At 44.0% G+C, this 15521-nt stretch overlaps 2 protein-coding genes and 1 non-coding gene across 10 annotated transcripts in view; 1 reads left to right on the top strand and 2 right to left on the bottom strand.

The window, feature by feature from the left end:
• Positions 1-628: 628 nt before the first annotated feature.
• RPL5 (ribosomal protein L5) lies at positions 629-7461 on the bottom strand. The gene is made up of 8 exons (XM_039727128.1): positions 7352-7461; positions 6556-6625; positions 6344-6459; positions 4422-4556; positions 3662-3864; positions 2626-2803; positions 1409-1497; positions 629-792 (listed from the first exon to the last, which is right to left on the bottom strand). The coding sequence occupies exons 1-8, from the start codon at positions 7352-7354 to the stop codon at positions 693-695; spliced, it is 894 nt and encodes a 297-aa protein (XP_039583062.1). The 5' UTR covers positions 7355-7461; the 3' UTR covers positions 629-692.
• Positions 2956-3052, bottom strand: LOC120510893. Its single transcript, XR_005629616.1, has one exon. It is a non-coding gene; the product is annotated as a small nucleolar RNA SNORD21 (small nucleolar RNA).
• A 2157-nt stretch (positions 7462-9618) lies between the features above and the next one.
• The window catches only part of EVI5 (ecotropic viral integration site 5), a 73840-nt gene continuing 67937 nt past the window's right edge, over positions 9619-15521 (top strand). For 4 of the 8 annotated variants that reach the window (XM_039727118.1, XM_039727115.1, XM_039727114.1 and 1 more), the window contains exon 1: positions 9619-9639. The gene's annotated coding sequence lies outside the window, so the exon portion shown is untranslated. Of the gene's footprint in view, positions 9640-10481; positions 10813-10910; positions 11075-15521 lie in introns of those variants that run through there. The other 4 variants (XM_039727120.1, XM_039727116.1, XM_039727121.1 and 1 more) reach the window with 3 other exon arrangements.

The following is a 15521-nucleotide window of genomic DNA, read 5'->3' as shown; positions in this document are numbered from 1 at the left end:
TGTGGGAAGTCAGGGGGAAAGGCTCTGGTAACTTACTCTGGTAACTACCAGGGAGACTCATTGTTTCCTTACCATGGCCTCTGTATCTACCCCCATATACACAACTTAAAGTGAATTCTCTTATCAAGGTAATAATGTGACATACTCAGTTCAAGACAGTACCTGTTTCAGTAGCAGCCAAAGCTTGGAGGGGATAAGTGCCTGAAAGCCTGAGGTTGCCTTTGGGCAGAGGCTTTAGAACCTATTGTGACTGCTCTTGGTTTTTCTAAAGCTACATCCAGATTCCCCCCAAACATGAAGTATGCTGAAAGAATTGTGAAATACAGGTACAGCCTTTAAAAAAAATTAAATATTTCTCTAGTTAGAAGCAGCAAACTCTTATACTTAGTCCTCGATACTAACCATGCTAAAAATCAGATTTACTTCCTCCTTATAGAAGTAATTCTGATGCAGCAGCCTTGGTCTTTGAAGTCTGTCACCTCTCTTCTCTGTGAAAACTCAATTCACACATGACTTTGAAAGGGGAGAAAAAAACCCTTTCAGGTACAGAATACCTAATGAAAAAATAAAAAAGAATAAAAATATTCTCTATTTTTACAAACTATATAAATAAGCTGGTCTTACGCAGTTGCTTCCTCAATAAATTTATTGCCACTTTTTCCAAAGCTTCACAGAAAACTGTGGAAGTTGTCTTAGCTCTCTGTTCTGCGCTCCTGGGCCCTGAGGAAGCTGGCCTTCTTCTGAGCAACACGGTCTTTCTTCTGGGCAAGAGACATCTTGGGACAGTTCCATCTGCAATGGAAGCACAGTGTGCAGTAGATTCAAAGCAAAAAAGTAGCAGTGCAACATAACTGTGATTAAGAGTGCAGTGGAGAATATATTCCCACTTCTGGAACATGCTTTATTTCCTCACAATGATCTAAGGCTGTAGTTAAAACACCACAAAAAGCATGGCTAGACATTTCTAACTTCTCTAGAGATGAACTCTATTCCCTGTGACTGAAGCACAGACATTATCAAGCCCAATGCAACAGCTGTGTCTTGATTTCTTTTCTCACACACGCTTAAAAATCAAAGCAGTTTGCTACTGACAAAATAGTCAACGAGCTCCCAGCTGAAGAGATGCAGCTTTCCCACTGAAAACACTGGGACCTGAAGGTACACACTGTTCCAGATATTCAAGCCACATTCTTCACTTTGATTTTTTTAAATAGTTAAGAGCTCTTGAATTTTATATTCCTACTGCTAAATTTAACTCTGAAGTTATACAGAACTGCTTGTATCTTAATCTGGTCCAGAAGACATAAATAATGACAGAACTGCAAAACTGCATTACTTGTTTCACTGTAACTAAGATATCTCCAACACAGATATCTCCCACAGATGTTAAAAAGAATGAGAATTTTACCTCTTTTTCTTGACGTCTCTCTTGGGTTTCTTTTCATGGACTGGATTATCCCGTATAGCAGCATGGGCTTTTTTATACATTTCTTCCATCTTGGGAAAAAAAAAAAAAATTAAATTTACCATAGTGGCTCAATTGTAGGTTTATCAGAAATCCAAGATCCCTGTGCTTGCATTGTCCCCAGGGATGCAATAATGCTGCTCTATCCCAACGGCAACTCTGGCTCCATAATGGCACAAATTTTAAGAATATCTTTGCTGGTGGTTAATTAAGACCACTAGATCTCAGCTGTGAAAACCCTTTTAGATGTACAAGAGCAATTGTCTGTTTAGTGACCTAAATTCTACTCGCTTCATTTGAATACAAGCTACAACTAATATTTGTTTAGAAAGCAGATGAAGCTGGCATTTGCATTACTTTCTTTTTTATAATTTGTTAGAAAAAACTAGTAACTAGGTAAATTTATAAAAATCCCCAAACCCATGGAAATGAAAGGATAGAGCATGAAGTTTGCTATAGCCTAAAAAGGGGATATGAGTGAGCTCTGTTTTAAAGCTCCAAGCTCACTTACTAGGAGAACCAAGCAAGAATATTACAGGCAACAGGACAAGCCATCTGGAAGGAGTTTAATACTTGGAAAAACTAGAAGAACCACCTCTGTATTCTTACTCATCTTCTAGTATTTTATTAACTCTAAAATGTGAAGCAGTACTAAACTAAAGTGTATTACAGTCTAGACTTTCATGAAATCCTACCTTGGGCTCTCTGAATACATCACCTGGAATAGCAGAACTCCTTCTAGGGTCACACAAGCAATACCACAGATTTGACCCACAACCCCATGCTCACCCACAGTTATAAGCCCTACATCTGCAGAAATGACAGGCTGTGGGGCAGGATAAGGAAAGAGGAGAGAGTCTGTACAGCAACTTCTAATTTAGTTTACTGGGAGCAGAGGAAAGTGGTCCAGCACAGATTTAAGTCCTGTAAATCTGATTTATAGGCAGAATATAAAGTTTCACAGCAGGCAAAAATGTCCTAATTCCAGGACACTACACTAATATTAGAGCCCTTAATGAAGGAAAAAAATAATTTTCTTTGCATGGGTAACATCCAACATGAGTCACATAATTTTACATATCAGACTTATCTGCATGATTAGAGAAGTCCCTATCAGCATCTCTATTTAAATTCCCGAGCTCCAGCTGGATGAATCTTACCCCGTCAGGTGTTACATTGTTCTTTATGTACTGGGAGAACTGTTTCTTGTAGGCATCTTCATCCTCCTCCATCAGGTACCGCATGTAATCGGCCACGTTCTGGCCCATGATGTGCTTGCGGTGAACCTCAGCATTGAACTCTTTGCTCTCCGAGTCGTAGCCAGGGAAACGTTTGGTGCTGTCAAACAGCAGGAACAGGCACATTAAGGCTCTAATGCAGAGGCTAAGGTGCACACTGAAATGCCTCATACATCAGATTCTCCTACAGAAAACTGAGGGATAGGACCCTCTTATAAAAAAATAAAAACTGCAAGTTTTAAGTTCATCTCAGCTGCCATCAGTCCCGTCTTGAAACACTGCAGTACATCATACACACGCCATGGACCAACTACAGCGTGTTCAGTCACTGCAAGTATCATCACACAGCAGCCAACTCAAAAAACTGAACAATTAGCCAAGAATAGGACAGCAGGGGAGAGGGTAGGAAAACACACAAAAGATCCCAATAGTTTCTTTCCTCTACTGCTGTTAGCAGAAAGCAGCACTCAGCTGTAATATCAGTGTTAAATAACAGTCAAAATACCCACGTGGAAATTCTAAATGAAGGTGGACTGCTCAGACTTACTGCTGTACTGAAAACTAGCAAGTACCAGTGGGTTTGTACTGGGTAAGTAATTTTTTCACAGTGAAATTAACACCTACACACAACTCAGTGAAGACTTAAACCAAGCAAATACCCCTTGAAGATCTGATAGAGCATTCACTTGATTTTTGGTAAAAGCAACAAGGTAGTTCTTTAGTTTCTACAAGTTTCATAACATCTCAACAGTTGTAAGATTCCCAGCAGGACTATCAGAATTGCATTTGTAGATTAAAAACCAACCAACAAAAAACCTCCAAACCCAGAATCTAATTACATAGCCATTACCATGTGAGTACAAAATTATTTCAGCATAAATTGATTAGTCTAAGTAGACTGTCACATACAGAAGCATCTCAGGCTAACCCCAAAGAAGTTCTTTGTAACACACATTACCTATGAGGGATAGACAGCCCCCCATCCACTGCACCCTTCAGAGCACCAAAGACTTTGTTTCCAGTGGTAGTTCTGGCAAGACCTGCATCCAGGTAGCACGTAAAAGCACCAGGCTTGCCATCCACACTTTCCACATTGTACTCGTCACCAGTGACTTCAACTTGGCCTTCATAGATCTTATCAAGGCCAAATTTATTCAGAAGCTGTGGGAAAAGAAAACACTTTTGAAATTCCCTCCATTTATTGATAATAATTTAGAATTACCAGTACTTTAAAATGTGAATTTGCAGTAGAATCATGTTTTTAACAAATTTCTTTACAATACTAATATTGGGTACATATGAGTAAGCTAATACTAATCAGCTTCTTAACAACCCCCACTGTGTGTCTGTTAAGCTCCAACCTTCTGTTCCTACAGGCACACCACTGAACTTATTAATGAAGCCCTGTGGAAAATGGATAGCTGTTGTTTACACATTTTCAAACTCTACAAGGTGCGTTTCTTACATTTTTATCCTCCCTCCCTCCCTTCCTCCACCAAACTTAAGGGATGAAGTATAAAAGTGGGCTGCTGGAGCTGAGACTGCATGCTGTCACACCCCTCCCATTGACTTGACGGTCACAAGACACATCAAATCTGTGACGGCAGAGCAGAAGTTACGGCTGTGAGAAGCCCAGAGTCAGCGGCTGACCCAGCACTCAGGAAGCAGTCTCCCCATTCCCAGGGAGGCAGGGCAGCCCCGGGCCGGCCCGTACGTACCCTGCGTGCCAGGAGCAGGCCGGTGCAGTAGGCAGCAGCGTAGTTGGTCAGGCCCACCTTGACGCCGTACTTGGGCAGCTCGTGGGCGTAGGCAGCGCACACGATCATGTCCCCCTCGATTCTGGCATAGGCAATCTGCAAACAGACAAACCTCAGGGCTCCACCACTGGGGCTCCCTGCTTGCTTCCTCTGACACCTACTCAAGCCAACACGAATGCTGGATCCGAGCGTGCAAGCTCAAGGATGGTGCTGCTTTGGTTTGTTGGGGGTTGTTTGTTTGTTCTGCCCCATCCCATGGTTTGTTTGTTTTTGCAAAAGGAGTCATCATCTCCTCAAGTAAACACACAAAGAATTCAAACCTGTATTAGACCAGTTAAAATGTTTGTCAGCAACAACTGGTAACCACCTTTCCACATTGACTGAGGGGCCAGAAACTGCCTACAAGAGCACCCTTTCCAAGAATCATCATGAATGGGGATGAATTCTGTCCCACTTTCTGATACATGTCAAAAAATACAAGCAGCATGGCAACACTGTCAGTAACCTTATGGAATGATTTTATTAACCATGGTCTGAGACCATCATCACCCCAGGGTCTCCTGTGGACAGCAGGACTATCAGATACGTTTCTGCTGCTCCTTTCACAGACAGAACCTTCTCCTTTTGACTCACACCTCCTCTCTACATCCAAATGTCATCCCATTTTTGCAGGATTCTGACATACTGCAAAGGGACTCTCAGTCAGATGTAAGCCTCTGCAACCACTGATTTTTGTTTTGAGTTTTAAAGATAAAATAACCTCATTAATGACTGAACTGTTCCCATCAGATAACTATCTGTGAAAAACCAAGTTAAAGCTGCTTCTCTTAGCTTCTTTCTTAGCTGTTTCTTTTTTGAATTCAACAAATTTACTGTAAAACAGGCATTCCTAAGTTTTAAACTTCAAAATTAGTCAAAGCATTCTAAAAATTAAACAAGAAAAGTGAGTCACAGCGAGGAACTGCACATGATGTTACACACAACTGCATACTAACAACCACGAAAAAGTGCCTACTGCTCTTGTTTGCAAGCCTCCTTCAATCTCACAGGAAAGCCTTCACAAGGCCTCAGAGCTTCACGTGAGCCACACAACACGGAAACAGAACTCGCACAAGAGAAGGCACCTCTAGATACAGCACAAGTCACTGCAGGTTAACAGGTCACACTGTCAACAGGGTTGTCTTCAGCCAGTTTAACAACATATTTATTGTAAAACAGGCATTCCTAAGTTTTAAACTTCAAAATTAGTCAAAGCATTCTAAAAATTAAACAAGAAAAGTGAGTCACAGCGAGGAACTGCACATGATGCTACACACAACTGCATACTAACAACCATGAAAAAGTGCCTACTGCTCTTGTTTACAAGCCTCCTTCAATCTCACAGGAAAGCCTTCACAAGGCCTCAGAGCTTCACGTGAGCCACACAACACGGAAACAGAACTCGCACAAGAGAAGGCACCTCTAGATACAGCACAAGTCACTGCAGGTTAACAGGTCACACTGTCAACAGGGTTGTCTTCAGCCAAGCAACAAAGGCCTCTTTTTGAAGCCCTTTAAATATAGCAAAAAAACCCCCAAAAAAACAAAGCCAGAGACATCATCCCTCTCCCAAAAATGTTCTACTTAGCCCAGAATCATTACAGCAGTACAATCTTACACAACAAATAACCTCACAGCAGAAGTGCTAACACTTGTGAAACTTCTTTTCCACAACGCACATGGCTTATTACTGAAGTTGTAGTAACACTGAAGATTGGAGCTGTTTTACAATACAAACACTGTGCAGATCCGACCTAAAAAACCCCAGGTGCTCCAAGCCTCCCCCCTGTGCTGACCTGACCCTGGCTAGGCTGGCAGGTAAGCAGCAAACACCGCGGCCTTACCTGGCAGATGATGTCTCTGTTGGTGACACGCACAATCATCCTGTACTTAGGAGTGTTGTACTTGTTTTTATCTTGGATAACCAAACGTTTCCGAGCATAGTAGTCAGTTTTTCCCTCTGAAAAACAACAGTTGCGGTGTGCAAAATGCATGCACGAAGTAGGAATATTCACCAAGGACATTTAATTGTGTATTACAGGCAATTTAATAATACCTCTCCTTCTCCTGAATTTCACTTGGTATCTCTTGAAGTACGCCTTATTCTTGACAACTTTCACAAACCCCTTGGATAGGAAACATAAACTACGTGTTATTGACATATAACCCTGTAAGCCAACACCATTCTAACTAAACGTGCCACGAATAAAACCATAGTGCAATCAGGAATTATACCGATTTTTTTGTCTGTTTATATAAAAAGAGCACCATAAAAATGAAATGGAAAAAAAACCACCCGGCACACCAAACCCCGTAAATTTTACCCCAGCTCAGAACAAATGTTTCAAGAGAAAACCCAAGTGTACTTTTATCAAAGTATCTTTTATCCAAAGGCCCGTCGGCACGGACAGGAGCAATGGCCGTGCTCATTTCCTGACACTGCCGCCCAGCCGCGATTTTTCTGGCACGTTCTGCCACGGAGCCGCTTCCCCCGCAGCCCCCCGCCCGCAGCCGGTGCGACACCCGCGGCCCGGCGCGGCTGCTGCAGGGCACCGGGGGCTGCATCAGCCCCGGCCCCGCGGCTCGGCCCCGACCCAGCCGCTGCCGGCGGGACCCCGCACGACGCGGCCCATGGGGGCAGTCCAGCCGGTACCGGGGCCGGGCCGGGCCCCGCCGGAGCCCCTCGAGCCGCCCGCGGCGCAGCCCCTTCAGAATGGCAGCCATTGCCACGCCGGCGCCGGGCGGCCGCCCCGAGCCCGCGGCAATCGGGCGCCATCCGCGCGCGCAGCGCGGCGCGGCGGGCGCGGAACGACAGACGCGATGCCGCCGAGCCCCCCCGTGCCGGTACCGACCATCGTGCCAGGCACTGTCCGGTCCCTCAGGCCGGGGCCCGCTCCGCACAACGACTGCGCTCCGCAGCAAACGGGAAAAGGCCGCGCGCGCCGCGCAGCCGCAGCTCCTGCCCTGCCCGGCGGGGCGGGGCCGCGCTCACGCCGTGCTGCCCCCTGCCGGCCCGGCGGACTCACCGCGGGCCGTCCGAGCTGCGCCACCGGGCACGGGTACCGCTGCCTGCGGTACCGACTCGCCGGGATCCCGGAGCCCCCGGAGCACGCGTCTGGAGCCCCACCGAGCGCCCGTAGCCCTACCGAGCCCCCGGAGCACGGGTCTGGAGCCCCGCAGGTGCCGCCGCAGCGCCAGCGCTGCCTCCCGCCGGGGCCCGTCACTTCAGGAGAGGCACTGAGGGGCTGGAGCGAGTCCGGAGAAGGGAAACGGAGCTGGGGACGAGTCTGGAGAGCGAAGCGTCCTGTGAGGAGCGGCTGAGCGAGCTGGGGTTCAGCCCGGACAGGAGGAGGCTCAGGGGAGACCTTGTCACCCCTACCACTGCCTGAGAGGAGTTACAGTAACATGGGGGTCAGCCTCTTCTGCCAGGCAGCCAGCAGTAGGACATGCGGACACAGTCTGAACCTGAAGGTTTAGGGTGGACATTGGGAGGATTTTCTTCCCAGAACGAGTGACTGGACGTTGGAATGCGCTGCCCAGGGAGCTGGTGGAGTCACTGTCCCTGGAGGGGTTTAAGACTGGACATGGCACTCAGGGCCGTGGTTTAGTTGGCAAGCTGGTGTTCAGTCAAAGCTCTGACTTGATGATCTCGGAGGTCTTTTCCAACTTAATTGATTCTGTAATATCAGAGAAACACAATGCTGAGGAAAAAATAATATTGCTATCATCTAATGTCCACACATAATGCATGATCGCTTCCAAGTCTCCTTATGTTAAATGGCTGGGTAGTTATTAGCCAGAGATATATCACAGAGAAGGGGTTCTTAAACAGAAAAAAATCCATGGATTTGGTCTTTTAAAAAGTCACCAATTATGTATATATTATAGGATTTTAATTGCTGTCATTTTCTAGGGAAAATTCTCACAACTGATCAAGCAGCAAGTAATTAATAATATCAAACCAACCAAAATATTAATTGAATGCTGTTCTTACAATAGGTGCTTGGGGTTATTCATATTTGATGCATTAAAGCAAGAATATAGACTTGCACATATATATACACTGGATCAAACAGGTCAAGTGGCACCAAGTTTCTTGACATTGTCAGACAATAGTGAATCTTCATTCCTGATGCATTTGTCTGGTTATGCTCATTGATTGCACTAGAAAAAACCTCAACTAGTTATGCATAAGCCAATATTAAAAAAATATTAGTTTGATATTCATAACCAAGAAAATGAAAGAAAAAATAAATGTTTACTACATCAGGCAAATACCAGTGAGGTTCCTACTTGGTAGGGACCTGCCAGCTTCAGAAGTAATTTAACTGTGTGAAAGGATGTTGTAGCAAGATGGAGATTTGCCCTTCCTCCCTGGCAACAAGTGACAAGAGAACATAGCCTTGAGCTGTGCCAGGGGAGGTTCAGGTTGAATATCAGAAGGAATTTTTTCACTGAAAAGGTGGTTAGGCTTTGGAAGTGGCTGTTCAGGGGGCTGGCATAGTCATGATCCCAGGAGGAGTTCAAGAAATGGCTGGATGTGGCACTTAGTGCCTTGGCCTAATCAACAAGGTGGTGATCAAAGATTGGACTCAATGATCTTGGAGATCTTTTCAACCTAAGTGAAAAATGATTCTGTGATCTAAGAATGAATCTTAGAAAATTCAGAATTCTATGTGCTTTTCAGTTTGTACAGAAAGTATCTCTAGCAGAGCACATTGTTTTTTTTCCCCTCTGGCATATAAATCCATAGTCTTCAAAAAGTCTGCTGCTACTGCTGGGCAATTACTTCCATGACAAATGCCTCACAGACGATGATATCATAAGCAAGACTTGTTGGTCTTTTTGTTAAACAAGGAAAAACAAAATCGATTTCTGCTCTTCTCTGTACGAAGGCTTTTTACTCCTCAAATAGCTCACCACGGCAAAAATCAGCCTGTTAACCCACCACACCCACATGCTTTCTTGCTCATTGCCGCCCTGCAAAATGGAGACTCCAGCTGGGCTTATTAGCCCCACCCCAGCATCTCTTACAAATTCAGGGCGGATGGGTCCTCCGGGCTTTTTTCCCCTCTGGCTTTTAGTGGTAATGTTTGTTGGAAGGGTGACTGCTATTCATAGGCACTCCGAACACGTTAAGGTAAAAGCTAGTATTTTCAATGCTTTAGTGAAGTACCTTTTATTCATGTCACATTGATAGGGGGGAAAGTATAAGCCACCTTTTTCTCCTTTAATGCTATTTCTCAATTTCTCTTGTATGCGGTATTTTTACTTGGGTGTGTTTTGGAGAGCAAGGTATCAAGCAGGTGTTTTAGAGGAGTGCCTAGTACTTATAAGTCTCTTGGACTGGTGAAACTGGTGCTTGAGCAGCATCTCCTGCAAGCAGGGACTCTCTCCCTGTTTGTCTGCAGAGGACTCGAGGCAGTAAAACTGTTGTCTGTGACTGCACTGACCCTTGTGGTCACTTGTAGGAATTGTTTTGGATTTTTTTTTGCTGTAGCTTGCAGGAGAGTGACAGCCTTATTTCAATGAAAAAAGAGTTTGGCTGAAGGCCTGGCGATAGTCTGTCCCTGCTATTGCTGCATACTTTTTTAAGGGTGTATTCTTTGTATACTTAGCTATAAAGTAGAGTTGTAGAGTACTGTATGTATTCTGCTAGTGTTGGAATTTCTTTCATAGATATTTTAAAAATAAAATTAAATTATTAAAGATCTTCTAAGAATTCTTCCAAATGAAAATTTGTGTATGGTTTTGTCTGGGAGTCTCTGCTCACTGTAGAAGGACAATGGCGAATGGGCTCATTATTAGACGGGGAGCTGCTCCGGGCAGCCAGTCTCTCGACTGTTTGTGTAACCTAATCGGCATCTGGCTGAAACGTGTCAGCCAAACGAGCCCAGGGACGGGCCCGTCTAGCCCGCGGCGGTGCTGCTCCCGGAGAGCGCGTTACCGTTCGCAGCTGCTGGCGCAGAGACGGCGTTATGGAGATGCCAGGGCAGACGCTCTGAGCGCCCCAAACCCGTGAGCGGCTTTCCGTGAGCAGGGGCTCCGCCGAGTGCGGCGCCGCCTCCGTGCCGCTGCCGTGAGGAGCGGGTGCGGGCGGCGGGGAAGCCGCGACCCGGGGCCGGCCGGGGGCTCGGCTCACGGCCGGGGCCGTGCGGAGGCGGCAGCGGTGACACAGCGGGCGCCCCGCGCGAGGGCAGCACACGAGCGACCCGCACGCTGCGGAGACGGCTCGCCGCCGGCCTTGCAGCGTACGGCACCGCGAGCCCGAGACTCGCAGGGTGAGCCGTGACACCACCCGGGAGCGGCGCCGGTGGGTTCCCAAGGGCAGCGCGGCGGGGCAGAGCCGCCGCCCAGCGGGCGCGGTGGAAGTGCCCCGGGGCACCGGCCGCGGGAGGGGCCGCGGCCCGGCGAGCCTCCGGCGGCTCTGTCTGCAGAGGGCGAGTTCTCCCGTGCCTTATCGGCGCAGCGCCGGGCCGGGAACCCGCGGTCTGTCATTCTTGAGAGAGATAATTTTCAGTTTTCAAATACGAGAAGTCCTGCCGCATCAGCCTGAACGTGATTATATAATGAGGGTAAAAAGTCGATAATAATGTTCTGGCTGCTTATATATTCCAGGTTTAGTTATTCAGTTATGGCCGTGCTTCTGCGCTTCCATGTAACACCTGCTAATCGTCAGCATTGATAAAGCAAATTTGTGGCAAAGGATAAGTTGGCTTATGCGATTTTCAGTTTCCAGCGTGAGCTGCCATTAACACTGCCTACATCAAAACATTTTACTCCATATCAGTCTAGGATAGCTTTTTTTTTTTCAAAGATCACGTACAAAAGACGTAGAAAGGAGACACTAATACAGAGAAGGACAGATAATATTCAGTATGTTTTACTTGTCTCCAAAAGTATTTGCGAAAAATTAATTTTTTAAAAAATTCACTTTGCTTCCCTTGCCTAAAGGAAATGGCAGTTGGATCATGTTTGGTTTACTGGTAGATAGCATTAAAATGTTTTTATAAATGTGCCTGTTTATTTCTCTTCCCTTTCCCAATGTGAGTTGTCAGCTTTGATCACAGCTCTGTATTTATGCTTATAAAGATTTAAGGCTTATTTTGAAATGCATAGATATGAGTTCTTTCTCAAGTAAGGATTAGGAGAGGAAATAAGAGACAGCCAGTGAAAGAAGGGCATGATCAGGAGGAAAGCTCTCAGTATTATGAGTCAGCACTGCCTGAATTTTATCAAGTGGGCTGACAGCAGCTGTAGTGATTGCCACTGAGTGTCCATCCAGCCCCACAGCACTTTGAAGAGGAACAGATGTTTGGAGAAGAAAGCTTCAACAGAGCAGCCCTACTTCCTTCCCATATCTCTTCCTACACTCCCACAGGTTGAGGCTTGAGCACTTCTTGAGCTCCAGCTGGTGGCTTGGATATTTTGTTTTGGTAATGTTGGTTTGTTTGGTTGGGTTTTTTTGAATTGCTCTTCATATCCTTGTCTTCTGTGGACTTGTTTAATTGCTGTTGAACAAGTAAGCAGGAGGTGGTTGGAGTAGTTGAAAGGAAGAGATAGGAGAAAAACCCCTCCAGATTTATGGCCGAGGAAGAGATGGAGAAAGTGACATGCCTAAACAGTTACTGTCAGTTTATTTTCTAAGTAAGACTGATAGTAAACAGAGAAGTCTTAAAAATGGGAAGACAAGTCCTTTTTCATGAAAAAACTTTGCTTACATGCTTATTTTGCTATTTCAAGGTTCTAATATCACAATTTAGAAAGGGGATAAGAGCTGAGTTATGCATAGTTAAGATTGTTTATGCTTTCTTACTCTTAAGTTTCCTTAACTTGTAGAAAAAAGAAATTCTAATGCTTAAGAAACAGACAGAATGTAACATTTTGCTTATGATTTTAAGTGTCAAGTGCACACTTTATAAGAAAAAATCTTTTCTGGTTGATCTAAGAAACAATAATAAAAACTAACCCTGGGTTTATGAATGTTGCTTTCTAAACCAGCCTGTGCTTGCCTTGATTATAGACTCTGAATTCTTTTTTGTAGACACAATTAAAACAAGTAACAGTTCTAGAAAAGGCAGATAGTAAATGTTATGGTAATATATAATTTTAAGTTGTGAAATGCCATCCCTGAAGTTCTTGAAGACGTCACTGAAGATTGTAGGTAGCATGCTGAATTCAGCCTTGTGCCTTCTGTGTTTGTAGCACTCAACATCATGTGTTGCCAGTGTTTGGATTCCTCTAAGTTGGGAATACTGTCTTGCTTTCATTGTAGTGATCTCTGCTCGAGTGTCTGTCCATGGCAGTGCATCCTTTCCTTCTCCAGCCAGTGGTGGTTGCATGAAATGGGTAGCTGGTGATGGATGGAGCCTGGGCCCTGCTCTGCCCATTTGACACACGGCTGTGATGTGGTTTTGTCGTATGTGTGTGCACAGAAACTGTCTGCTCGGAGCAGCACAAGGGATTTACTGAATTGTCACTTTTCCATAATTACTCTCAATGTCATCTGACTGCTGAGAGCTCTGGAAACTATTCAGTGTAGCCATGAAGTGGTGTTCTGGGGACAGCCTAGGAAGTGTTGAGCCTGCTCTAGGGCTCAGGCAATGGATCTCCTTTCAGTCACAATGGCAGCGATGATGTTGGCAGCGTGACTGTCAACTTGGCTTGCTAATTGTCTGTAGGGGTGATCCTCCCCAGTCCCAGTGAGGTGGTTGTATGTTTGGGGTTGAAGTAAAATACTATGGTGGGCCTTTAATCTAGACAAGAAGTAAGGTGGTGTAATAGAATGACTGTGGACACCTATTTTGTCCCAATTTCCAACTTGGAAAGCAGCCAAAAAGCCATCATCAAATATCTTTTTGTTCTTTTGCCTGAACAAACCTTACCTGTCTCTGATGGGCTGTGTTACTTTATCATCTTGTCTGACCAGCATTGCTTTTGCTTCTATGGTTCAATCCTTTGAAAAAAAGAAAGAAAAATCCAAACTTAGTATTTTGGTAGTAGACTGTGTTCATGTATTCTGCCATATGGTAAGCTATTGATCTTCCCAAACTCCTGAGTTTTCTTATGGTCTAATGTCATGACTAAATCTTAGTGATTCTTAGCATAGCATCAAATACCTGTTTGATGGCATCATAACATGTTCTTAGAATTCTGAGTTGTCAGTATCTTATACTGCATTAACTATGATATTTTTTTTCATCGTTTTTATTAGGCTGGCAGATGGGGTCAGTTTTTCAGTAGTGAATTGTTGTTGCCATAAATTGCCCTGCACTTGTAGCTAAGAAGATGTTAGAGGAACTTATTGTTAATTTTTGTTGTATAAAGCTAAAACTATGAAATGTCACTTAAAATGAGTGTAAAATTTTAGTTAGCCAAAACCTAACATTTTGAACATGTACTGTTGACATAACTATTGCGTAGAAGTTAGTTTTATGTGTCTCACTTTTCATGCATTCTTCTTGGTTATATGTAGCTCAAGCAGTGAACTACTTCCAGGCATATTAAAAGAAATTCCAGCTTGTATGCTGTCTGAAATAGCAGAGCTAAAACTCAATATTCATTGAGCAAAGTAATTTTTTCCCTCCATTAGAATGCATTACTGGTGGAACTCTATGGGTTTGGCTGAAGTCTTAGTTACTATTTGCCAGCCCTTTGGAGAAAGAGTTGTGATCAGTATTTCTAAAGACAAGATTGCAAAAGCAAGTTTAAATTCCATAATGAGATGCATTAAGTTAGAATGGACTTGGGATTTTCATGTGAACTTTTTGGTGTCAGGCTGACATGAAAAATCATCTGTTTCATTGATCTCCTTTCGTTTTTCCCATTTTGAAAGAAGTAAACAGGCTCTTATTTCCAAATAAAAGTGCAGAAGTCAGTGGCCAACTAATCAGACCATAACTGATTTCCTTTGATGATAAGCAGATACATCATTTCTCTGAAGAGCCATTTCCCTTTTCTTTATTAAATATCTAAGGAAAATTAGATTTCTCTGTGCTGTGCTCAGAGAGGGCTGCTGGAGTGCTATTACAGACTTGAATAGCATGGAGGGAGACCCTGCCACAGCACAAAAGTACTCTGCTTCCAGTTATGCTGTAACTGCTTGTGTAGGCAGGTCATGGCTATGGTAAGTAAATTAGTGGGCAAAATTGAATATTGCTGCAGGACCACAGATGTTGGCATGGATTTGTTAAAAGAATTGACTATTGATGTTTGCAGCTGTGTTTATATCTGCTCTGTTTACTGGATAGCTTGGACACCTTTCCTATGTGGAAATTAATAATTAGTTATGCTTCTCACTGCTGAAACTTTTACATTGTTTCTTGTCTGTCAGCAGCTGCAGGTTGCAGTGAGTTGTAGTTCACAAGAAAGGCTGGCTACTAGTCTGTCATTTAGAAACTCTGTTACTTTAGAGTGTAACTGATAGAAAGGTGGCCTTTTAGCAGATCATTTGAAGAAGAGGAATATCCTAATTAATGAAGTGTTACCATATTGCAGGAGGGACATGCTTATGTCCTTTGGTTTCTCCATTAAGTCTCATTTCATACATTCCTTTGGGAAGGGAACTGTGCACAGCCTGCTAAATGAGAGGAGCATTTTGGTTCTAACCTGCATGTTGTGTTTATCTGGTCTCTGTGAAAAGGAGCATTAGACCTAGAAAATTCTTGAGCTGCCAGTATGTAAACAAAGTTGCATATGTAAACAAAGTTTTCATATATCAGGTACTAAATCCTTTTAAACTTAACCGATTTAACTGCTTGTAAATTTTGTATCCTTTTTAAATAAGAGTTGTGTCAAAAACATTGACTCTCATTAAGGGTCAGTGAATGTTTAAAAATAGGACTCAGTTGTTTCTCTCTTCCAAAATACGTACCTAAAGGTTTTAATAAATTTAAATGCATTTGCGCACTTTTGTTTCTTTCTGTCCTAATGTAGTGTAGATGCTAGATGTGCCTCCTTTCCAGGAGGAAGCTAGGCTTTGGGGAATGAGTGGGAAAGTAAAATCTGTAGAGGAGCGATAAT

This window comes from Passer montanus, unplaced genomic scaffold, assembly GCF_014805655.1.
Source record: "Passer montanus isolate IOZ18808 unplaced genomic scaffold, ASM1480565v1 scaffold60, whole genome shotgun sequence".
NCBI lineage: Eukaryota > Metazoa > Chordata > Aves > Passeriformes > Passeridae > Passer > Passer montanus.
The sequence above is the reverse complement of the archived record's forward strand: the minus strand, read 5'-3'. Positions and strand labels throughout refer to the sequence as shown.

Coding starts and splice junctions, on each gene's coding strand:
- RPL5 (XM_039727128.1), bottom strand. Junction 4,557..6,343: donor ACAGAGACATCATCTGCCAG/GTAAGGCCGCGG, acceptor GTCTGTTTGCAG/ATTGCCTATGCCAGAATCGA. Junction 1,498..2,625: donor ACAATGTAACACCTGACGGG/GTAAGATTCATC, acceptor TTTTTTCCCAAG/ATGGAAGAAATGTATAAAAA.